Here is a 25,704-nt window from a genome sequence, read left to right as displayed (position 1 = left end):
AGCCAGGAACATCCAGGATTGGTGGGGCCCTGATGTCTTTTTTTTTTTTTTTTTTAATTTTATTTATTATTATTATTATTATTTTTGGGGGCTGCATTGGGTCTTCATTGCTGCACGTGGGCTCTTCTCTAGTTGCAGCGAGCAGGGGCTCCTCCTGCTGCGGAGCATGGGCTCCAGGAGCACGGGCTTCAGCAGTTGTGGCGCACGGGCTTTGTTGCTCCACGGCATGTGGGATCCTCCCGGACCAGGGCCCGAACCCGTGTCCCCTGCATCGGCAGGCAGACTCTTAACCACTGCGCCACCAGGGAAGTCCCCTGATGTCTTTTCATCAGGCAGTTCCCCTGGGACTCTGGGGAGCTCAAGGGTGTGACAGTCTCTTTTCGAGCAGGACAGCAGTGAAGACAGAAGGCAACGTGAGAACATCCAAAATGTGCAGCGGAGAAAGGCGGTGAGGGGCAATTCAAATGCAGGTGGGTAGGGAGAGCAAAGGGGACTGGCAGGCCTTAGGGTCCCCCCCTTAAAGCCACAGTCAGGGCATGAAGATAGCACCCCAGGGTCTGGTAGGTCAAACTTTCCTTTCTTGCTTCAGAAACTTAGGAAGAGTAAATTTACTCCTTTTCTACATATTAAGAAAAGGAGGCTGGCCTCATTAGACAGTTTCAAAGCTGGGACATTTGGTGTCCTTGGCACCCTCACGGACCTAAGGCACCAAGACAAAAAAAATTTGGTGCAAGGGAGGTGGGTGGACTGCCTTGGACAATCAAATGGGTTCCTGACGTCTCAGACCACAGTGGCTTAAGGATAATAAGCTCTTACTTTGTCTTCACCCTTTCTTTTGTCTGCTCACAGTGTAAATGACACGTCTGTCATGATATCTAGAAGACTTGCCAGATCTGTACGTGAGAAAGTGGGGCCTTAAGAATAAAAAAGATAGAATGCTAACAACTGTGTAGATTATGGAAAGGAGAAAAAAAAACTATCTTTTCGAGACTGGTAGGGGGAAGTATATCGTTTGTTTTTTTTTAATTAAGAAAAATTGGGGGGAGGGCAGTTCACCACGATATGAGAATGTTACTTTTGCCCATGCATATTCTGTATAAATACATATTTTATACACAGTGCTAGCTAGAGTGATCATACAGTTTTGGATTCTGCTCTTTCACATATCACAGGGATTTCCTACTTTATCCAGAGTCTTCATAATTATTTTTAACAGCTGCATAAGAATGTCACCCTGCTGCTGGATCGCACATACGAACCCGTCTCGTGGGCGCAGCCTAGTGGCTGGGTGAGAGCAGCACTAGTTAAGCCACCGGGGCGCCAGGAGCGCGGCAGGAGCCCACACTCTCTGCTCACAGGTGATCTGTCCTGTAGACGTCTGCAGGGTCGGCCCTGGGAGTCAGAGCGGCCCCCCTGAGGATGAGCACAGAGCTCAGCAACAAGCAGGGCAAGCGGTCCCAGTTCACCCATCACCTCCAGGCCCCTCCTGGCTGGATGCGGGGCCCGGGTTCCCCAGCACAGCCAGCGTCGGGCACCGAGAGGTTGCAGAGACCCGGAGTGTCAAAGCACACGATTTGTGCTGGCCGGGTTTCCAATCCAGGGGCCTGTCAGAGGCGTGCTGTAAAAATGATGAATGGCTGTCACATTTCCAAGGCTCTGGCTGATTTAGGGAGCCACTGGCAGGCACATCACTCCCAGCATGTCAGCCAGTTAATTACTGCCAACTTTATCTTTCTTGTCAACACTTCTTGACAAATTGGCCATTATATTTTTATTCTATGACAATGAGCACTGCTCCTTTTCTGGTGATGCCTGGAGGTTTTTCTCCTCCTTTCCGCTTCTTCATATCCAGAGTGAAATGAAGAGCTCTGAGAGAGACGATCAGGAAGAAGAAGCTGTCAGGAAACAACAAAGTGGGGAGGGCTGACAGACTGAAGCCCAAAGCTTATTTTCAACTACCTTGACTCAAAATAGAGTTGAAATTTTGGGTAAAATCCTGATTTCTTGGCTTCTGCGTGTCCAAGAGCTCTGACTCAGTCTATTATGTGGATGAAGTTGGGAAACAAAAATTAAATGACCTGGCATCCAGTGACTTGGCAGCTTTGAACTCTCCACACTTATAATTGTGTGAGCAGATGTGCGCTGGCCTTGTACTCCAGTACGGAGTTAGGCCACATTGTAGAAATACTGATGCCCATTCTGGGATCTGGAAAAGGAAAAAAATATGCCTACCTTTTTAGTAAGGAAAAGCTGACAGACGAGGACCATAACATACTGTAACTGAAGCACCAAGATGGACAGCCAATGAGATGTCCAAAAGAATCCGGAGAGGTCAATGGTGTCACCACGGATACATTTCATTGTCACTGGGACAGACTGTGTCAGAGGCGGCCATGGGGCACCTACCGTATTTCGTCAATTCTAAGAGGTACACTTTAACAGCTCTGAAACCATGATACAGCTTATAATTCAAGGTTTCAGAGTGCTGTGAGCCAGTTTAATTGCCAGCAGTTTGTTCCCCCCCCGCAGTGGTACATGAAAATCAGAAGCAGCTTTGCTAACTCACCGTAAGAGTGGTCTCACTAAATCTCCCGCCATTCCTGAGGGTGAGCTAGATGCAGTGGAGGAGAAGAGGTTAACTACTGGCTGACAGCAAGCGGCACCCTTTAGAATGGTCTTGGGTTACAATGAAAGACCCTCTGTCCTTTTGGTCAGCTTTAGGAGAAACCCCAGGACTCTTCCCTTTGTACAACTCCTCACTCATGGTCAGCTTTCTGCACTGAAAAGCAGCTTTCCTTGGAGTTTGTAAGATGCTCTATAGAGGCAAGCTGTTGTAAAGTGAACCTGTAAGAAGTCTTTAGAGCAGCCAGAAATAAATTTAAGCTCTACTGATGACTGGTGAGGGACCTGGCCTCTTGGGTAATGGCTGGATGTAAGAGGGCATTAAAGAAAAAGATGGGGCTAAAAAGAAAGATATAATCTGTGCTTGTGCTCGGGCTACACAGGGGTTTCCTCCATCTGCCCACTCTTTGCTGCTTGGAGCTTTTCTACAGGGGTACGGATTCCTCGAGGCACACTGGCACTTTTGAAGGCAGCATGAGTCCAGACGTTTGGAATGTGTTTTTACGGAGAAGTGCGAAGCTTTGAGCAAATCCTTCCCCTCTGGACAGAGCGTTTTCTCTTCCAGCAGAGGTGCGGGAAAAGAACAAGACTGTGTACCTTTTCTGGAAGCCTGGAAACAACTGTAAAAGCTGGGCTCATACTTCCAAGCAACACAACAGAGACACCTTGGGAACGTGTGTTTAGAATTCAGACACAGAGTGGGTTTGTTCGTCCATCTAGCCCCTTGCCTGGAGGCTGTAAAGCCCAGTCACCCTCGCTGTTAATTGGTTGCTCAGGCACAAACTGGTTCAATTTCTTTAACATTCTCCAAGAGTTACAGGCCATTTCCCATTAGTGCTGCCTAAGTCAGGGAGGCTAAGACCCAGGCTGAAGGGAAGCTCCTCAGTCCCAGGGCAACTGCACATGGACGTGAAATCTTGTCCTGCACCCTGGCAGGAATCTGTCTTTGGCTAAGAGTGACGTTTTGCAATTGCAATGTAATGGGTGTTTGATTTCCCTTTGGAGACAGACAAGATTTGTTGGGTTCCTGGATTAATTACGGGGAATACAGCTGCCCAGAGATATGACATGTTACTTTCTGTGTTCTGTCTTCAACATGAGCTGCTGCATGTGGGCCCTCAGGCCGTGATGAGGGTTAACCAACAGGTCGATGCAGGGTCAAGTTATCGGATATGCCATTCATACAGGCCTCCAGAATCAACGGCGGGGGTGGGGGGCTGGGGGGTACAAAACCCTACCACAATGCTCTATGGCCCTCTCACTCATCTTCATATGTAAAGAAACAGGGGTGAAATGCAAATCGATGGTTTCCAGGGATACAAAGTGATCATACAATCAGGATGCTACCTCAAGTTACTGGTTAAAAAAAAGAAGACTGAACCAAATGATCTCAACTCTTCCAGTTCTCACTTTCTTTGATTCTATGACTAAAATCTATGGAAGAAAATGTTAAAGCAGGAGAGAAGGCAATCCCCTGCAATGAAGAACTCACCATGATAAAAATACTGGCAATGACCATGGAGAGAGACTCTAAGTCTCCATGTCAGATGTTTATTTAGGAGAAAAGAACCTTCTGCTGGGAATTCATTCTTTCATTTGACAAGTCCCAATGCAGTATCTCTTCTGTCTCAGGCTTTGTGCTAAGTGCTGGTTGCTAGAGCTACTATGGTAGATAAGACAGGTATGGTCTTTGCTTTCACAGAGCTTATAGGTCAGTGAAGTAGATATACAAAACACAAATGGTAATAAGTGCTGTGGAGGTAAACACCATGAAGAAAACAGAGCACAGAGATGGAGAATGGCACAGGGGACTTATTTTAGTTTCAGGTGGGCAGGGAGGTTTTTCTGATGAAATGATAATCGATTACCTAAATATCAATACTACTTAATATTTGCTAGATATAGACTATGTGTCAGACACAATTCAAAGTGTCTTACAGCTCATACAACTCAATAACAAAAAAAAAACAACCCAATCGAAAAATGGGCAGAAGACCTAAATAGACATTTCCCCAAAGAAGACATACAGATGGCCAATAGGCACATGAGAAGATGCTCATCATTGCTAATTATTAGAGAAATGCAAATCAAAACTACAATGAGGTACCACCTCACACTGGTCAGAACGACCATCACTAAAAAGTCTACAAGTAAGGGACTTCCCCGGTGGCGCAGTGGTTAAGAATCCGCCTGCCAATGCAGGGGACACAGGTTCGATCCCTGGTCCGGGAAGATCCCACATGCCGCGGAGCAACTAAGCCCGTGCGCCACAACTACTGAGCCTATGCTCTAGTCCACGACCCATAACTACTGAGCCTGCATGCCACAACTACTGAAGCCCATGCACCTAGAGCCCGTGCTCCGCAACAAGAGAAGACACCGCAATGAGAAAGCCCACGCACTGCAACAAAGACTAGCCCCTGCTCCACGCAACTAGGGAAAGCCCGCGCACAGCAACGAAGACCCAACGCAACCAAAATTAACTTAACTAATTAATTTAAAAAAATACTAAAAAAACCCCCAAAGGACTAGTGTTCAAAAAAGAAAAAGTCTACAAATAATAAAAGCTGGAGAGGGTGTGGAGAAAAGGGAACCCTCCTACACTGTTGATGGGAATGTAAACTGATGCAGCCACTATGGAAAACAGTATGGAGGTTCCTCAAAAGACTAAAAATAGAGTTGCCATTTGATCCAGCAATCCCACTCCTGGGCATATATCCAGATGAAACTATAATTTGAAAAGATACACGCACCCCTATGTTCACAGCAGCACTATTTACAATAGCCAAGACATGGAAACAACCTAAATGTCCACTGAGAGATGAATGGATAAAGAAGATGTGGTATATATACATACAATGGAATATTACTCAACCATAAAAAGGAATGAAATAATGTCATTTGCAGCAACATGGATGGACCTAGAGACTATCACACTAATGGAAGTAAGAAAGAGAAATACAAATACCATATGATATTGCTCATATGTGGAATCTAAAACACGACACAAATGAACGTATCTACCAAACAGAAACAGACTCACAGACATAGAGAATAGATCTGTGGTTGCTAAGGGGGGGTGCGGTGGGGGGAGGGAAAGACTGGGAGATTGGGATTAGCAGATGAAAATTATTATTTACAGGATGGATAAACAACAACGTCCTACTGTATAGCACAGGGAACTATATTCAATATCCTGTGATAAACCGTAATGGAAAAGAATGTGAAAAAGAATATATATATGTGTATAACTGAGTCACTTTGCTGTACAGCAGAAATTAACACAATGTTGTAAATCAACTATACTTCAATAAAATTTTTAAAAAAACAAAAACAAAGTGTTTTATGTGCATTATCTATTTTTAAATAAGCTTCCTGGCTGAAGTACAACATATATACACAGGAAAGTATACACCTAATTGTACAGCTTGATAAATTATCACAAAGTGAAGATACCCTTATAACTACCACCCAGACCAGAAAACAGAACACAACACACTGCCAGCATCCCAGAAGCACCCAAGCCTTCTCCCAATCACGGCTTCCCTTCTCATCCCCAGAGGTAACAACTCATAAGAGGTAACAACTATCTCACTTCTGATACAATTGGTTAGTTTCACCAGGTTTTGAACTCTATATAAATACTCAACATTATGTTTACGAGATACGTCCATGTCGTTGCATGCCACAGTAGTTTTGTCTTTTTACTGCTGAATAGTATGTCACTGTATGAACATACCACAATTTATCTGTCTTACTGTCGATGGGGGTTTATGCTGTTTTCAGTTTGGGGCTATGATAAGTCACGTTACTACATTCCTTTTTTTTTTGGCCGCACCACGCGGCATGTGGGATCTTAGTTCCCTAACCAGGGATCGAACCCATGCCCCCTGCATTGGAAGGGCGGAGTCTTAACCACTGGACCACCAGGGAAGTCCAGACAAATATTCCTATATGTGTCTTTGGTGCGTGTGTGCTCGCATTTCTGGTGGGAACAAATCTCGCAGTAGAATTGCTCGCTTACAGGGGCATGTTCCAGTCTCAGAAGATACTGACAAACTGCCACTTTACATTTCGACCAGAAGGGTACGGAAATCCCAGTTGCTCCACATCTTTGTCAACACTTGGAATTTAGTGTTTTCCATTTCAGCCATTTTGATTGGTGTGTAAGTTGCACCTTCTGGTTTATTTTTTTTTAATTTTATTTTTATTTATTTATTTTTGGTTGCGTTGGATCTTTGTTGCTATGCGTGGGCTTTCTCTAGTTGCGGGGAGCAGGGGCTACTCTTTGTTGTGGTGTGGCAGGTTTCTCACTGCGGTGGCTTCTCTTGTTGCAGAGCACGGGCTCTAGGCACGCGGGCTTCAGTAGTTGTGGCTCGCGGGCTCAGTAGTTGTGGCGCACGGGCTTAGTTGCTCCACAGCATGTGGGATCTTCCCAGACCAGGGCTCGAACCCGTGTCCCTTGCACTGGCAGGCGGATTCTTAACCACTGCGCCACCAGGGAAGTCCTGCACCATATAGTTTAAATTTGAGTTTCCATAATGACTAATGAGCCTGAGCAATTTTTCATGTGTTGACTGGCCTTTTGGGCATAATCTTTTGTGAAATAAGTGCCTATTCACATCTCTTGCCAATCTTTTCATTGGCTACCTTTTGTTTGTTTGTTAGGAGTTCTATATATACTCTGGGTACAGTATACACAGAAGTATGTACTGGAGATACCTTCTTGCCTTTTCACTTTCTTCATGGTGTTTTCCAGTGAAAAGAAATGACTCCTTTTACTGCATTTAATGATGCTTTCCTTTATGGTTAGTGTTTTTCAAATCTTGTTTAAGAAATCTTTGCTTATCCCAAGATGCTGAAGATAATCTCCTATGTTATCTTCTAGAAGACCTACTGTTTTCCGATTTAGAATTTAAATCTCCTGGACTTGAGGTTTTGGGTGCGGTATGGGGTAAGGGTCAAGAACCTTTATCCCCCCATAAGGCTATCTAGCCTACCCAGAGGAACTCACTGTTCTATAGTGGTACCTTGTCATAAATCAAGGGTTCATATATGTGTGGGTCTGTTTCTGGACATTCAAATCTGCTCCATTTATCTATTTGTCTATCCTTGTGCCAATACTACATTGCCTTAATTACTTACTGTAGCTTTAAGATAAATCTTGATTTCTAATAAGGTAATTCCTCCAAATTTATTTTTCTTCTTCAAAAATGCCTTAGCTATTTTTAATCTTTTGCTATATTTAACTTAGTCCTCACAAAAATCCTGTGAAATAGTTATAATTTTTTTTTTTTTTTTTGGGCTGTGCTGCACAGCATGTGGGATCCTAGTTCCCCAACCAGGGATCAAACCCGTGCCCCCTGCAGTGGAAGCACGGAGTCCAAACCACTGGACTGCCAGGGAAGTCCAGGAGTAGTTAAAATTTTTATCCCCATTTCACAGATTGGTCAACTCCGAGAGAAGTTAATTAATTTGCCCAGGGTCATATAACTATCAAGTGATGGGAAGGGATTAGAACCCAGATTTATCTGATTCTAGACCTAATTACTTTAAGTCCCTCAGATACCACCTCAGTTAATCCTCAAGCCAGATGAGCCCTTCAGGGCATTTAATATGAATGCATTACAATTTTAAGAAATTCTAATGTTCTAAGCCACCCACTTCCAGTTAAAAATCTTGTTTGGTAACTACAAAGAGCCACTGTCCTGGTGAGACTCAAAAAAAAAAACAAAGCAAGAAGTAAAAGCTTCCTGGCTTCCTTCCACAGCCCCCTGTCTCCCAAGTAACACTTACAGCCTTGCTGGGAGGCACAAGGGCCCTCAGGCCCGACGCGCCTCCACTCCTCCAGCTTTAATTCCTGCCACCACTCCTCTTCCTTCTTGCCCCTTAACACCACACTTGACTACTTAGGTTCTATAAGCCCAGGCTTTTCATACAGCTGCACCTTGGCTCAGAATGCCTCTCCCACTTCTGGCTATTTCTTCCTTTAAAAACAACAAAAAAACAAAAAACCCCACAAAAACAACAACCCTGGATATCACTTCCCTCGGGAGACCTTCCAGAACCTCATCTGGGTTGGGCACTCCCCCTCTGCTGTGTCCCCCACCCCAGCATGTCACATTGCCCTGGAGTTCAGCTGTCTGTCTCTCCACCTAGCCTGCGAGGCACCGGAGGCTACAAATTCCTAAGAGGGTTTAGAGACAGACTTTTTTGCAGGTGCTATAATTAAACAGTAGACGCTAAGAGGAGGCCTGAAAGAAATGGTTTCTAATAAGCCCAGGACACACTCTTTGGGAGAAGTGGCAAACTAGAAGGCTTAGGGAAGAGGTGCAAATACCTTCTGCGATGGACCTGGACTTTGGGCTGAGATGGAAGTAGGACTGAGCGGTAGAAGGGTCAGGGATTAAACGGCCACATGTAGTAAGGCAGCTGTGGCTCATTAGAAGACTTCGGAAGTAAAATATGACCACAGGGCTTCCCTGGTGGCGCAGTGGTTGAGAATCTGCCTGCTAATGCAGGGGACACGGGTTCGAGCCCTGGTCTGGGAAGATCCCACATGCCGCGGAGCAACTGGGCCCGTGAGCCACAACTACTGAGCCTGCGCGTCTGGAGCCCGTGCTCCGCAACAAGAGAGGCCGCGACAGTGAGAGGCCCGCGCACCGCGATGAAGAGTGGCCCCCGCTTGCCGCAACTAGAGGAAGCCCTCGCACAGAAACGAAGACCCAACACAGCCATAAATAAATAAATAGCGTTCCCTTTAAAAAAAAAAAAATATGACCACAAACACACAGCTAAACTAACAACAAGGCAGATTCTTCTGAGATGTATTCATTCAACAGAGCCTGGCACTGAGGGCAGCTGTTCCTCCCTCACCAGTTTGGCAGGATGGTGTAAGAGTAGGCAGGGGCGTGAATACACTGGAAAACGAGGAGTCTCTCCAACAGGAACATTTTCAAGAAAATGAGACATGACGCCCCTATTGGGGGAGAAGGAAAGACCAGCTCTAGGCCCTTCTCAGCTCTGGAATTCCCAGGCTGCTCGGACACCTCCAATCCTTGGTGCCAGCCTAAGGCAGCACAGCCCAGACTGTGAAGTAAAAGCTCACTGGCTTTTCCCAAAAGAACATAAGCTTTATTCTCATAAACATCTTTCTCAGGAGCTCCAAGCTGACCCTCTTTCACCACCAGCAAAATGGAGAAAAGGAAAAACTGTAAGGTGTCCAACACAGGTTTTCCATATTTTCTCAATTAATTCCCATTTTTTATGGTCACATTGTTCACCGAAGGGCAGAGAAGGGATTAAAAGCCTCTCAGAGAAGGGAAAACTGCTCTAGTCTTCCGCATTTGTCCTGGTTTTCTCTACTGGCTTAGCTGTACTCAAAACAAGGACTTATTTTTCCTTCTTTCAGAAATTCAGAATCTAGGACACCCTAGGGTTGTAGATGTTTTGGAGGACAGATAATCTTCTGGCATGGGATATACTCTTAATTAGCTATTTTTCTCAAAATGGGGCGGGGGGGTGTTGAAGATTTGGGCAGCTTAGACAATTTAAGAAAATGTTCAAATAAAAAAAGCTTCTGTCTCCAACTTAAGCCTTATGTTAGAAATAAGTTTCCAGAAAACAAATGTCAGAGAGTAGGCACTCATGCTAAAAGCTAGATGCTTCTGATCCAAACTCAGGAACCCCTTCCTACCTTTCCTGGAAAGGACTGCTACATGGGTTGCAAATATGAATGATCGATTCATTTTCTGCCCAGATATGAAAATCTATTCATAACAAGATTTTTCTGTTTGGGCAGAGGAAATGGTTACTGGAAAGAACAAACAAAAAGCCGGCCAGGAATCCATAAAGCGCCATTGTTCCGTGATGTTCTCTACCAAGGCAGCAGCATCGTGTGTCATGCTACATACAGTCGTGTGCCGCACGGTTTAAGCGCAGGGCTCAGTGTCGGTTAAGCTGGCTAGGAGGTCATCTTGAAGATCCTCATGGAGTTCAGTAGACCCCGCTAAACGACCCCGTCGGATGCTGGCGGTCGGGGCCAGGTTCGCCTTAGTGAAGTGAGCTCCATGAGCTAAGGCTGCAGTGCCCGGCGGGACTAGACACGTGCAAAGAGAGAGCAGGGACTGGCTGACGGTGCCAATTCTGGAAAGACCCCTTTGAGCAGAATGACAAGCTGCTATAGGACTCCAGCGACGTCCTCGCTCCTAAGCAGGCAAAGGAGATGAGGAGGTGAGCAAACAAACCCTGATCCACCTGATCCACTCCTGCTTTTTGATTTACAGGAAAAAAAAAAAAGTGTTTGGTAACTCCAGCTGCCTGAACAGAAATGACTTCCTGAGAAACAGAAGCCCTGACTGGAAAAAGGCTCTGGGGGTCACGGCGGGAAGGGCTGCCCGGCCTCAGGCTTGTGTGTGAAGGGCCCATACGGAATAGCAACAGTATAAGCACTGCACCCGGAAACAGCGAGAGTATGTTCCGAAGATAGTTACCGTGCATGGACAGAGGGAACTCTGTTTACCTTCTTAGTGAAAAGCTCATTTTAAGGATTTAAGATTTGCTGAAAACCCAGCTTTTTCCCCCATTTGTTTTCAAAGGAGGAATCTCCTTTAAATACAGTACGTGAAAAATTACAATATCCCTATTGTCAGGGATATATATATCATATATAGAGAATAAATCTGCAAACCATATTCCATAGGACAAGGGAAATGAGACTCTAGACATGGATTATTAGGCAATGGGGATGCTTTTCTCTACGTTTTAACATACTTTCCAGGTTTAGAACCATGGGCCGTGGCCGTGCCTGTTCTCTGTTCTGCCTGAACACTGATGGGTGTGCAGATGCCCATCCGGGGACCAAGTCCTGCATTTTCACCCCTGCTGCCATCGCTGCCACTTCCATGCCAAATGTCAAGTGTGAGAGGCGAACACTGGCCCATTCTTTATTGAAGGAGAAAGTACGTAAAAAGAAAGACAACTGGGTAAATCCTGTGGGTACAAGCTACAAAGTCTTTTTTTGCTTCTTAAGAGATTTCCTCTATCCTTCTATTTCTAAAGCTTTTCTAACTTGGAAATTTTCAAATGTGAGATAGCGTTAGATCCAGGCCAAAAGAGGGTTTTGTAAAACACTGAATGATGATCAGAGAAGGGAATAACGAGCCTTGTTAAAAGCACATTCAGAAGGATGCCAAAATAGACTAGAGCCTCGTATAAACAGCGTGGATTGCATTAACAGGTCTCCCTGTGAGTGGAGAGTCTTATTCCCAACTCTCTTTGCCTACCCTATGCTCACCCCATGGTTATATAACCTTTAGAATGGAATCTGGAAATTCTTCTGACCCTGCCCTGTTTGCTGATAGAGCAGAGCCAGTGGCTGGCAGGGGTACAATCTAATAGGCAAAACTGGAAACACACGAATTCAGTCCTCTTGTCTTAGCCCAGAGACTGTGCAGGCAAGGAAAGAAAGACTGCCCCTGTCTCTCTCCTCCCCTCCTCTGGCCTAAGTTTACGCTGACTTCACCCAACAGGCACCTGACCCTCCCAGATGAGCTGGGAGGGGCTAAAGCGCTATGCACGGCCATGGTAGGGGTGGAGGTGCAGGCAGCAAACAATATTTAAGATGCTGAGTTTGTCGAGCATTCAGTCTTGGGAAGGAAAGCTATAGGATACCCAATTAAGCTGCGCTTTCAGAAACTCAAGTTTTGAGAAAGGCTAAGAAAGAGCAAGGAGAGAGGAACAACAAGGTGGTAAGTCCACCAAGAGCAAAAGGGCTAGGTTCTAATTTGCCGCAGCTTTGCATACCTCAGCTGGGCACAGCCAGATTTCCCCAGAGGAAGAGCCTTCCTCAACCAGACCCACGAAAGATGCTGAAAGAGACTCTCTCGGCCGTGGCCTGGCTCTGCATTTTCACCGTGGCCTTTGTCAGCCACCCAGTGTGGCCACAGAAGCCCCCTAAGCGCAAGACACCTGCAGAGCTCACCGCGGCCGGCTGCTGTGAGGAGGCGAAGGAGCTCAAGGCCCAAATTGCCAACCTAAGCAGCCTGCTGAGCGACCTGAGCAGGAAGCAGGAAAGGGACTGGGTCAGCGTGGTCATGCAGGTGATGGAGCTGGAGAGCAATTCCAAGCGCATGGAGTCGCGGCTCACAGAGGCCGAGAGCAAGTACTCCGAGATGAACAATCAGATCGGCATCATGCAGCTGCAGGCAGCGCAGACTGTCACCCAGACCTTGGCAGGTAAGGAGGACGTGTCCTCACGCTACTCACCACCTTCCCCCTCACATAGTCCGAGCGCCTCCCATCTGCAGCATTGCTTCTAGGTGACGTGGTCGTCAGAACGATCCTGGGGGTTCTTATGGAACTTACTTTCTTGGGTACGTGCCACCAGCTCTATTTTCTCTTTAGCAAAGGCTTACGAAGTATTTCTTTTGAGTTCTAAGGTTCTGTACATTTACCCAGCTTTTTTTTATCCCTGCAATGTTTCGGCCCATTGAAGGTATGAATTACCATCTTGGAACACAGAGAGATCATGCGGTTTGCTCAAAGTCACAAAGCAAGTCTTAGAAACTGGGTTCAAGTTTTCCTGATTAGTCCACTTCCTTACCCAGAGCTGACCGGCTGTACCCTCAGTCCCAAGGAAGCAGGAATGAACACCAAAATCATAACGTTTCTAGAAGCAAAGTTTTGCCAAAAACAGTTCTCTCGGGTCCCTGGGATTTAGTGGAATGGGCATTAATGGACTTTGGTGTCCTGTCTGCCAACCTAGTTCTCACTGGCTCAGAATTAAGTGCACAGACACCTCCCAGAGCCATCTGAAGGATTCCTTCATGTTCAAAAAGGACTGGCTCCTCAAGGTTCCTCAATTCTGGTATTTCTATTTTTTCCCACAACTGCAAATAAAATTCTCCCCAGTTATATAGGAAAATGCAATGTTGAAATTTACATTTTTAGTAGGCCGAAAATAAGATACGTTTACTGTTTTCTTTTCCAAAACAATTTTCAGTTTCTACTTAGCTTGGCTTAGACAGGCCAAGGTGAATTTATTGTTCAGACAGAAATTTGGTTTGCTGAAATTATCAGGAAATTATTAGTTACAAGGAGCATAGTCTATAGATATGTCATTTCTTGCTGATATAAAAACTTAAAAGAAAATCTTTTTGGTCATATTATAAACCAAGCCAAGAATAAACAGCAGAGTGAGTCTTACTGGTTATCCTCAACTCAAATGAAGAAAAAGCTTTAACATGAAATTAAGCTTAAAAATTTTGTGTGGGATGAACTGGGAGATTAGGTTTGACATAAATACACTACCACGTGTAAAATGGATAGCTAGTGGGAACCTGCTGTATAGCACAGGGAGCTCAGCTCGGTGCTCTGTGATGACCTAGATGGGTGGGATAGGGGATGGGGGGAGGGAGGTCCACGAGGGAGGGGATATATGTATATATATAGCTGATTCACTTCACTGTAGAGCAGAAACTAACACAACATTGTAAAGCAATTATACTCCAATAAAAAAATTTTTGTGTGTGTAAATCACTTTCTAAGCATGTACTTCCTGACTCTCAGTTTGGGACTAGAAAGGTCTTCTCAGGCCATTTTCCAGACAAGTGAGTCCTGATTTGGTCTGTGTGATGAAACCAGACACACAGGAGACCAGGCGAGACAGAGGAATCTGACCAATGTCACGTCCTGCTCCTCCAAACGGGATTTTCTCATCTCCCAGCAAGGAGTTTCTTGGGAGTCAAATGCAGCTCCCTTGCCGGGCCTCTCACTCTTCCTGCCCAGGCCATCATTCCTTACTTTTTTTCTCTGCTACCAGGTGCGGGGTCACCTTTATACTTTGTAAGTAGCTAGCCCCTTGGAGAAAGCAGTAAGTTGATGCTTTCATCAGTAAGAGGAAGTGATGACCTCTGATAGGGAAGACAAGGGTCTCCCATTTCCCCTCCCCAGAGTGCTCTGCCTTGAACAATTCCCACAGCGGGAAACTGCCAACTGTGTCCTCTTCTTGAAGGTCCAGTGCAGCGGTCACCAAGAAAAGAATCCCAAGATACAGTGGGCAGGAGGCATCTCCTAGACAGGCGAGAGTTCCTGCTCTCTGAATCCTATCTGGAAAGGCTGTCCCTTCCACAATGCTCTTTGATATTTAGAACAACAAGGAGACAAAATCTTTCATAAAGCACTAGCCCCCAGGGCAGCTGAGGAAACATTAAAATCAACCCCAGAGTGAAAGCCCGCCTGCCCAAAGCTCTCATTTCCTTATTTTAATAATGGTGTCAGGGGAAGGCCTCCAAGGGTTCCTTAGGGTGTTTGCATTTTCATTTGTCTAGCAGTGTTGGATTAAGGAGGGAAAGATAAAATTATAAATCTCTGCTAATAAGGGACCTAGTAGGCAGTAGCCATTACCTCTGAAAAACAAGAAAAACAAACCGAGAAACAATAAAACCAAACCCTATGAGATCTTCATGACTTATTTAGGAATAGAGGCTGGCTGTCCCAGAAGCTGCATCTATTAAACAGGAGGATCTGTGAGTGGCCCTCACACACTGTAACGTTTCCAGAATTCATGCCCTAGAACTACAGGAGGATCATTTATTTCAGCACAGACCTGAAGTCACCTGTTTGTACCGTTGTGCTATCCAGGTGAAGGGTTTCCCTAGCCCTCAGCCCTACCACCAGTGAGGCCAAAACACACCCGTTCCTGGCCTCCTGATGCCCACCTCTCCCAAGTCCAGACACTGCCCAGCAATGAACACTCCTGTGAATTTTGTGGTAGAAATGAAGTCTCCCTTCCTAAACTTTCAATTTAGACGCAGCAGGGATGCCGGCTAGCCACAGAGCCCCTGGGTTTGGACGCTCACGCTGTGGTTTCCTCCTTCTGTAGATGCCATCTATGACTGCTCGTCTCTCTACCAGAAGAACTACCGCATCTCTGGAGTGTACAAGCTTCCTCCCGATGACTTCCTGGGCAGCCCTGAGCTGGAGGTGAGGTCGTCACAGCCCATGTACTACCATCTATCCTCCACCCCCTCAAGGGCGGGGGACAACAGGGCTAGTCACACACAGTCTAAAGAGAGGGAAACTCAAGACAGAGAAGCAAACACACAATACCAGAGAGCTATCTAAACACTCAATTCATGGGGGAAAAAAATCCAGGCGTCTGCTTTGCTCCTTCAAATCATTAGCAACCAAACACTAAACCTTCTAACATAGTTAGATAATGCTATAACCATCACCTAACTAGCTGCGATCCCTTGCCGCATCCTACGGCGGTGACTCTTTGGGGAGGAGAAAAGAGAACATATAGGGAGTGTGTCAGAAGGACCTGGACTTTTTCCCTTCAGACTCTCCGTGCACTTGCTCTTATCCTCAATTTTGATCTCAGCAAACCACCAGCCTGCCCAGCTTGCCAACCCTGGGGCAGAATCGTTGCCTAGTGAGCCAGCATGGCTGTGGAAGGGCACACGTCCCCTGGCTCTGCGGGGTGGGAGAAGGGTGGGAAGCCACGCTCAGGCTCGTGCTGCCTGCCTGGGCACGTCCTGACCGGGGAGGGCACCCCCTCTGCTCCAGGTGTTCTGTGACATGGAGACTTCAGGTGGTGGCTGGACCACCATTCAGAGGAGAAAGAGCGGCCTCGTCTCCTTCTTCCGGGACTGGAAGCAGTACCAGCAGGGCTTCGGCAGCATCCACGGGGACTTCTGGCTGGGCAACGACCACATCCACCGGCTCTCCAGGCGGCCAACCCGGCTACGCGTGGAGATGGAGGTGAGCACGAGACCAGGCCCGCCACGCCCCGCTGCGCACAGCTCCTGGGCGTCATTCCTACTCCTGTTCACCATCGGCTGGGGTACTTGTTATGATGGTTTTCCTGCAGGTTGCAGTACAGTTGAGGAATAATAGGGTTTTTTTCCTATTTTTCACAAAAACGAGGCTGCAGGTACGAGGGAGAGGCCAGACTCAGGCCAGAGCAGAGGAATCCAACAGTCAGCTGGGCTGAAACACTGTGGTCCCTGCCCTGGCCTGGGGCATGAGGTCCTCTACATGCAAACCTTACTGGTATCCGTTGGTGACCCTCATCAAAGGCCCTGAAGCGTCACTATGTTCTCAAGTTACTCTTATGACATCTCAGAGTGGGATACAGCAAAACACACATACGTGTACGCCTTACAGACAGGGATGTAAAGGGGAAGAGAACGAGAGACTAACCAGGGCCATATGGTGACCCAGGAGAGAAGTCTGATCTAGGACCCTTGTTTTCTGATTCCCAGGTTAGTGTGTTAAACTAGAGGTAGACAAGTAATAAAGAAGTAAAAAGTAGTAAAAAGGTGTATGGCTGCAGCTGGGGAGAGGGAAGAGGTGCAGGATGGTAGGAAAGGAGGCCCCGCTGCAGTTTTCTAAGGCTCTGCCCCCCGGACAGGACTGGGAGGGCAACATGCGCTACGCTGAGTACAGCCACTTTGTTTTGGGCAATGAACGGAACAGCTACCGCCTCTTCCTGGGGAACTACAGCGGCAACGTGGGGAACGATGCCCTGGTCTATCACAACAACACAGCCTTCAGCACCAAGGACAAGGACAATGACAACTGCTTAGACAAGTGCGCCCAGCTCCGGAAAGGTGAGAGCTGGGGTTGGGAGGTGGGAGTTCAGGTACAAGGCCATAGTCCCACTGGAGGAGAAAGAGTGAATTTGTAACTGCAGTTGGTATTCTGGCTTTGGTACTCCTGTTTGACACTGACCCTAATGGCTCAGGTATAGTTTAAAAAACATCACAAATCCCTGCTGCCTAGTCTATCAGCTATTTCCAAGGACAGACCAGCACTGACCTGTCTCCTGTCCCAGGTGGATACTGGTACAACTGCTGCACAGACTCCAACCTCAACGGCGTTTACTACCGCCTCGGGGAGCACAACAGGCACCTGGACGGCATCACCTGGTACGGCTGGCACGGCTCTAGCTACTCCCTCAAACGAGTGGAGATGAAAATCCGCCCAGAAGACTTCCAGCCATGAAAAGAAGCCTGCTCTGGAGCAGGGCTGCAGAAACGGAGACAGACGGAGGCTGGGAAAAGGCAGAGGAGGAGAGGAAGGGAGTATAGAAAGGGCAGGGACAGAAAATGGCCTATCATCTTCAGTGAGAGAGTAAGTCTCTTAGGAGAAAAAAAAAACTATGTACTGAGGACGTTACAGTAAACGGGAGGAAGTATTTAAACACAATGGGTCCAGACACATACTTCTCAGGGGGCTGGCCTGAGTGGGCTGTCTGCCTGTGATCCCTGACATAGCAGCAGCTTCTTTTCCACAGGATTTTTCTGTGAAAGAAAAATAATTGTGAGCTCACTTTAACCATTTTCCTTAAGGCCTAGCTTATGTGAGGGCAGAAAATAAATCCCTTTGCTAAAAAGGACCAGATTATTTTGATTCTCTTGGGTGTTAGAGAAAGGAGTGAGGAGGGTGGTGGAGGAGAGGAGTTTCTGCTTTTAAATCCAATGAAATTATCTTCAGTCTACACAATTTTTTTTTTAAAGACAAACATTTTTCTGCTGGAGGTGAACGGACCCAGGCTGGAATTGACCGGAGGAAACTCCAGGGCTCTGGGCCTTGCAATTGGCCTCTGAGCACCTCCCCTGCTCGGCCTCGATCAGGGCCCAGCACTGAGAGGCAGGAAGTGGGTCCAGAGGTGGCAGGAGCTCCAGCAGGAGGGGAAGATAAGTCCCTGTGGACGCTTGCAAAAAACTGCCTTAAAATATTCACAGTCAATACAGATAATGTCTATTTTTATTTACTTTGTAAGAAAAGGGCTCAAAGAGCTTCCTCTTTTATCTCATCTATAAAAAATGGCTGAAGCAGGAAGGTAAATGGCACTATGGTTAAGAAATAATTCATGCTGTATATAAGCATTTTGCTTTGTAGAAATACAATATTGTAGTTTGTTTTAAACATTCAAAGTTTTTTCTTCCTTCTACAATAAACTCTTTTAAACCTCGTTCCTTTTAAAATTATTACTATTACCACTGAGAGCACGGTGGAAAGTTTTAAGTGAAAAATCAGAGAGTGAGCCGTGAGAAAGAGACTCTGAGTGTGTTGCAGTCTTCAGGGAAACCAAGGGAGGAGCAGGAAGCCAAAGATGAAAAAGCGAGGGACAAAAAGGGCAGCAGCATCCACTGGAAGAGGTCAGACTCTGTCTGACCTCCACCCAACGCCACAGCGGCCAGCGCCACCACCTGGCTTCAAAACACTTTGCAAACCAACACTCCTACTTTCTACTTGAGCAAACTTACATATACGCAGAGGGAAAAGAAACATCTTTAGTCATAACAGATGTCAAATAATTTTGACCTTCAGGAAGCAATTTTTCCTTGTCAAAAAGGACCATTCACTTGAACTAGTCAGTGTAAGGTAAGCATAATTCTCGAACTCACTATTTTCTACTGTACCTATAGTCCTTTGATTGTTGGGAACCTACTTAACCTTAAAAACAAGACCCTCAGGATTTTCAAAGAAGTAAAGTGAGTAGAGGAGAAGTACACTGGAGTAGGGCTTCCCATGGGACAGGCAGTCAGACAGAAACTTCCTAAGGCAGGCAGGGGATCTGAGATGCTCATGGGCCAGCACAGTACTGCTTGGAGAGAGAAGAAAAAGATTGGGGGTTAGGGGATGAAGAGAAGGAAGAGCACAAGATGCCTAGGGCAGAAGTAGCTAATAATTTTCTCTCATCAGCTATACATCCCACAACTAAAGAAAATTGAGGCTCTAGGCAACTAAAGCTAAAATAAATTAAGTGGGATTACCTCAAACTAAAAAGCTTCTGCACAGCAAAGGAAAACGATCAATAAATTGAAAAGACAATCTACAGAATGGGAGAAAAATATCTGTAAACCATAACCCAGGATTAGTATCTAAAATATATAAAGAACTTACACAACTGAAGAGCAAAAAAGCAAATAATCCAATTCAAAAATGGGCCAAGAACCTAAACAGTCCATTTTTCTGAAGAAGACATCCAACTGGCCAATGGGTACGTGACCGGGTGCCCGACACCACTGATCCTCAGGGAAACGCAAAGCACGGCCACAATGAGGTATCACCTCACGCCTGGCAGGATGACGATTATTAAAAAGACAAGACATAATAAGGGTTGGCAAGGAAGTGGAGAAAAGGGAGCCCTTGTGCACTGCTGGTGGGAATGTAAAGTGGTACAGCTACTACACCACTATACCAGTCTGGTGGTTCCTCAAGACATTGAAAACAGAAGTACCATGCGAGCCAGCAATTCCATTTCTGGATATATATTCAAAGGAAACAAAATCACTATCTCAGAGAGATATCTGTACTCCCATGTTCACTGCAGTATTATTCACAATAGCCAAGATATGGAAACAACCTAAAATGTCCTTCAAAAGATGAATGGATAAAGAAAATGTGAAATATAGTTTATGTATATATATATTATGTGTGTATATATATATGTACATACACACACATATAATATACACATAATGGAATATTATTCAGCCATAAAGAAGGAAATTCTACCATTTGTGACAACATGGATGAATCTAGAGGGCATTATGCTAAGTAAATTAAGACAGAGAAAGACAAATACTGTATAGTATCACTTATATGTGGAATCATTTTTTAAAAAGCTGATTTCATAAAAACAGAATAGAATGGTGGTTGCCAGGGGATGGGAGAATGGGGAAGCGGGGAGATGTAGGTGAAAGGGTATAAACTTTCAGTTGTAAGATGAGTAAGTTCTGAGTATCTAATGCACAGCATAGCAACTATAGCTAATAATATAGTTTTGTATATTTGAAATTTGCCGAGAGTAGATCTTAAGCATTCTCACCACACACACACAAAAAAGAGTTAACCATGAGAGGTGATGGATGTGTTAAATACCTTGATCTCAGTAATCATTCCATAATGCATATCAAATCATCATGCTGTACATTTTAAATATATACAATTATATTTGTCAATTACTCCTCAATAAAGTTGGCAGGGACAAAACATCTGTATTACATTAATCAAAACCTATAGTTGCTGAAATTTACTCATACTTTTATAGATACACGATTGAATAACTGAAGTATAAACTTTTTGTGACAAGGTTAATGTCAAAAAAAAAATGTCACCATATGTGGTATTTTAGAAATCGACATTCAAAGTCCAATTTATTTGGGCAAAAACGATTCTATTTCTATCTTTTTGGTCACTTTTTAAAGTGTTTAAAGGAACACTTTTTAGCATCTACTCAAAAGCAGAGCTAGCAGAGAACTTGGTTATTTGATTATCCTTTCAAATGAAGGAAGCACCACACACAGCAGGCTGTTTCAGCCACAGTGGAGGTACTTACTAGCTGGGTGATTTTTCCTAAACTATCTGTAGTGAAATAATCAACCATGTTAGCATTTACATGAAGATAATTAGATCCTGAAGTTAATATTCTCTGATGATCATTAGGGGAAGTGAACAGTTCTCTAGGAGCTGTGGAGCTAACATTTAAGGCTGCTTGTAATTTCATAACAGCAAAAAATTTATTAAACAACCTATTTTTTTCCATACCCAGAAGACTCAAAACCATCTTATGAGAGAACATAAGCAAATGAGGGGAAAAGACCACTGAATTTCAGACTCTGTCTTTTACATTCATAGAACTCCAAGGAGGAAGACTCAGGCACCAACATATTTAGCCAATAAAAACCCACCCTGCCCTTGGGTGGTCTTTGAGGCACAGAATCCAGCTCCTAGTCCCAAGCCAGAGATCGCGATCTAACCCGGTCGTAAAATCTATCTTTCCTAGGCTGCTCTGTCCACAGAACTGCTTCTAGGCTAATTTCATTGGGACAAGTAAGCACAGGTTGGCAAACAACAGAAGCCCAGGTGCTAAGGGTCAACAGAAATGACACTTCTGGCTAGAATACTGGGGAGAGCCATCTGCAACCACATCTCATTTAAACATGCTGGCCAGGCCTGATGGCAGATTTCACAGAGCAGAGGTCTCCAAGTGCCTCTAGTGAACTGTCACCAGGCAGTGGGAGAAGAGAGGTCATTTTAGATGAAGGCAGCAATTAAAAAGGGTTTATGGCCTACCTGATGAGAGACTCTAGGATGGCAGGGGTGGGACCTTTCTGGAACTCCAGTTCTTTGTAGTGTAGCGCTTTGGCATATGCTCGGCACTTGGCAGCCCTCTCACCCAGCAGAACAATGCCATTGTCATCTCTCAATGGCAGGGGGCCCTGGAGAAAAGCAGAACCCCACAGCACAGGAAAATGGCAGACGGGGCACAAGCAAGAGTGGGCGCTTCTCCCCTCTCACCACCTGGTTCCCTGTCAGGCTCCATCTGGACAATTGGGCAAAGTCTCACCTTGTCACTGTGTTCCATGAATTCAGCCAAGTTTAAGAGGGTTTGTGTGACTTCAGCGATGTCCTGGGAGGTGAGGGCCAGCTCGATGCTTCTGATGAGCTCATCCTGCTGGTCTTCATTCAGCTCAGACCAGCAGGACACAAACGCAGCGTTAAAGAGATCCCTGAAGGCAGACAGGAGTGGAGACAAATGTTGGAAATGCCTCTCCTGCCTCTGCCTGGTGCCACAGAGTCACACCTATCAATCTACTCCCGGCATCACTGATTATGGTTATACAGGCCAGAGCTGTCCAAAAGAACTTGCTGGAAATGGTCTATATCTTCCCTGTCCAATATGGTAGCCATTGGTCAATGAACACTTGAACTTTGATCAGTGTGACTAAGGAACTGCATTTTAAGTTTCAGTTAATTTTAATTAAGTTAAAAGAAGCACACGTGGCTAGTGACTTGTATTTTACAGCGCAGGTACAGGGGACTGGGGGAGGGGGCGGGGTGGGGTGCGTGGGGGGTACAGGGGACTGGGGGAGGGGGCGGGGCGGGGTGCGTGGGGAGAAAGAAGAGCAGAGAAAAGCAACTTGTCTCCACAGTGGTTGCATCACTTCTCTTCATTGGAGGGCATGAACAGAAAGGGACTTCTAACATAGCAGTTGACATAACAGATTCAGAAAACAATAATCTTCAAATGATTCTTGGGATGTTTCTTCTCAGGCAATGTCCAAAGTCCTAAGATCAGAAGTGGCAAAGGCAGCATCTGCTATTGCTTTTCAAAATACAAGCAGAACCTTTAGTAGGATGGTCATAAACAAAATGACAACAGAACTTAAGAAACTAGCAGTATTAGAAAATAGAATCCAAATCCATAAGTCTTAAAAGATTCTCTTAGCCAAACCTCTAACAGCTGGGGCCTTGGGAAGACCTGGAAGCACAGGTATCATTTCTAGGATCACTACAACTATTTAAAATCACTACAGCACCACTTGGGTGAATATATTTGCTACCCCTGACATCTGAATTTTAATCCTACCCCCCTCTTCTTTTGGTGAATGTGTGGAGAGGGGAGTTGGAAACTACAGGATATGCCTGGATAATGTATGGGGTAAAGCATCTGATGCTTATACATCTACTTTTCATTACATATTTTAAAAGGTTACGTCAGATCGATGTATATATAATTTTGGAATCTGATGGAAGAAAACAAAATTTGAAATTCAAAGGATAACATGAAGACCGAAAGAAACCCTGTGTAAATTAAGAAGTAAGCTTTCTGATCTAGGTCCAAGGCCACGCTGGCTCCCAAATGAACATACTTGGCACTAAGGGGATAGACACATATGTGTATTTTTATCACAAGCCTCTTTTGGATGACAGTGTGCCCAAAAGGGACTTGGAGCAGATGAGAGGTACGCTACAGTAGCCGAGCATGTGAAATCTGCACACTATGGAAACAGAGAAGTCCTAGGAATGATTTTTAAGCATTATAAAATATTTGAAAGAAATCAGATGAACTAAATCATGGCATCCAAGCAACAGCCTCAGGGACCGTCGCTATTCTTGCTAAATACACTCCAAATAGCAAACCAGCTGTGCTGATGAAAGTGAAATGGAACACCTCATTTTTTGCTTCTTGCTAATGAAAAGGATTGTTAATTAAATCACCTTTTAATGCCTCATTATAAATAAGAACTGTCCATTGTAGAAAAATTTAGAAAATAAGGAAAAGAATAAAAAAGAAAAGAACTGCTCCTTAAATCCTCCTACTTAGAGATAATCATTATTGTATTACTTTCTGATCTTTTTCCTATGTACATATACTTTTAATAGTTGAAATCACACATTTATACCATTTTGTATTCCATTTTATGCACTTACATCATACTATGAATCTTTTACATGCATTAAAATTTTTTATAAACCAAATTTTCAATGACCAAGATTCACTGTTACAGGTTCGTAGTATTTTTTATGGCAAATTCTATTTTCCGAAGATGGCTGCAGCACTAGCTCCTGTTCCATATGCTCTTCTAGGATCTTTCCACTCCCCTGTAAAAAGGTGGCATCCACGTCTCCTCCCCTTGAGCCCGAGTAGGCCTTTGTGACTGCCTTCAACAACGCAGTGGGACAGAAGTAACACTATGTGACCTCCAAGACTAGGTCACACAAGCACCATGCACGTCTGCCTCGTTCCCCTGGGGACACTCACTCTTGAACCCAGCCAGCATCCTGTGAGGAAGGCTGAGCAATCCATAGGGCAATCCACGTGGAGAGGAACCAGGGCCCCTGGCCAGGGCTGAACTTCCAGCCGATAGTCAGCCCCAACTTACCAGACATACGGATGAGCCATCTTGGAAGTGGATCTTCTAGCCCCTGGACAAACACCCCTGACACTGTGTGGGGCAGAGACAAGCTGTTCCCACAAGTCCTGCCCAAATTGCAGATTTGTGACTAAAATAAGTAATTTTAGACTGCTGTTGTTTTAGACCACTAAGTCTTGGGGTATTTGTAATGCAGCAATAAATAACTGGAGTATCACTATTATTGGAAAACAGGTTATGTTAAGCTATTACATAGTTGTTTTCAGAGTTAAATGACTTTGTAATTAAAGTTTTGGACCTAGATCTACTAAGGAAAGGTATACTAGCAAGGTTAAGATGGATGTTTTTCCTATAATAAGAGCTTGTTCAATTTGCCTTTTTATCTTTTCCCTCAGAGGTTAACAAAGTTAAAAAACCCTTTTACTATTACTGCTAATAAAAACTAATTCTTATACAACATTTTCTACGTGCTGATCCTCTTGATCCCAATCTGAAGCTGGGAGGAAGGGAGCCCTGACACACCATACCTGGCCATCGGGTTGTAGGCCTGTGCCAGGGCCCAGCAGGAGCGCAGGGAGGGTGATGAGGAGTCCTTCAGCAGCTCCAGGCTCAGCCGCCTCAGCCATTCCAACCAGTCATCTTTGGAGACCCTTCTGGCAGCTCCCCAGGCCTATCATGCCACAGGCGACAAAGGAAAACCATCAACTGTAAGGGCCAATTGTAAAGAGCCCTTGCCTAGCTAATGATTATTCCACTTCTTTGATTTATAAAATTATACCTCACATGATAAAATTCCCCGAGCACAAATACAAAAGAGTAATATTTAAAGCCATAAAACAAAAGCAGCAAACTCTCATAATATAAAGAAAGCCTGTTTTACACCTCATTTGCGCTGGACTCTATCTGCAAAGCAGAGACCTCTACAGCCCCAGAGTGGATGGGGACCGTCACACTCAGAATGCATCCAACAAAGCCGAATGGCCTCCAGCAGTGTGTGAGGGGCCCGGGACACCCTGCAGTGGGACACTGGCTCATCTTGCAGCAGAGTCACACAGGGAGAGGGGAAATGCTCAGGTTGACACCATCCTCAATAGTGTGACCATCAGGTGAGCACTGAGCCCAGAGTACACGGCAGTATGGTGGAATGAGACAAAAGGAGTTGAACAGATTGAATTTTTACTTTGCAGTTTATCCCCTCCAACTTTCCTCAAAACTCTGAGCTCTCCAGGCACCAAGAGGTCCTAGCAGGGGCAGCTTAGGGAGGTGGATGGAAAGATTCAGGCCCTGGAGCTGGGCAGTAAAGGGGAGTGGTCAGCAGCCACACTCTGTGGAGCTCAGTGGCTGGAGTTCAAATCCCAGGTATGTAACATATTGGGTGTCTGATCTTGGGCAAGTTACTTAACTT

At 45.2% G+C, this 25,704-nt stretch overlaps 2 protein-coding genes across 6 annotated transcripts in view; one reads left to right on the top strand and one right to left on the bottom strand.

Moving 5' to 3' along the window:
- Positions 1 to 25,704, bottom strand: part of MTOR (mechanistic target of rapamycin kinase) — a 126,187-nt gene that overhangs the window by 53,345 nt on the left and 47,138 nt on the right. For 3 of the 5 annotated variants that reach the window (XM_082414044.1, XM_082414045.1, XM_082414046.1), the window contains exons 26-29: positions 24,827 to 24,969; positions 21,989 to 22,151; positions 21,715 to 21,860; positions 17,853 to 17,930 (exon numbers count right to left, since the gene is read on the bottom strand). In XM_082414044.1, the coding sequence (XP_082270170.1) occupies positions 17,853 to 17,930; positions 21,715 to 21,860; positions 21,989 to 22,151; positions 24,827 to 24,969 (530 nt within the window). The remainder of the gene's footprint in view (positions 1 to 17,852; positions 17,931 to 21,714; positions 21,861 to 21,988; positions 22,152 to 24,826; positions 24,970 to 25,704) is intronic. The other 2 variants (XM_082414047.1, XM_082414048.1) reach the window with 1 other exon arrangement.
- ANGPTL7 (angiopoietin like 7) lies at positions 10,836 to 17,843 on the top strand. Its single transcript, XM_082414219.1, has 5 exons — positions 10,836 to 12,858; positions 15,506 to 15,606; positions 16,192 to 16,386; positions 17,039 to 17,237; positions 17,462 to 17,843. Exons 1-5 carry the CDS (start codon positions 12,489 to 12,491, stop codon positions 17,629 to 17,631), a joined length of 1,035 nt encoding a protein of 344 aa, XP_082270345.1. The 5' UTR covers positions 10,836 to 12,488; the 3' UTR covers positions 17,632 to 17,843.

The sequence above is a fragment of the Balaenoptera physalus genome (assembly GCF_965194825.1).
Source record: "Balaenoptera physalus genome assembly, chromosome: 1".
Taxonomy (NCBI): Eukaryota; Metazoa; Chordata; class Mammalia; order Artiodactyla; family Balaenopteridae; genus Balaenoptera; species Balaenoptera physalus.
Note: the sequence above shows the minus strand (reverse complement) of the source record. Positions and strands in the feature narration are given on the sequence as shown.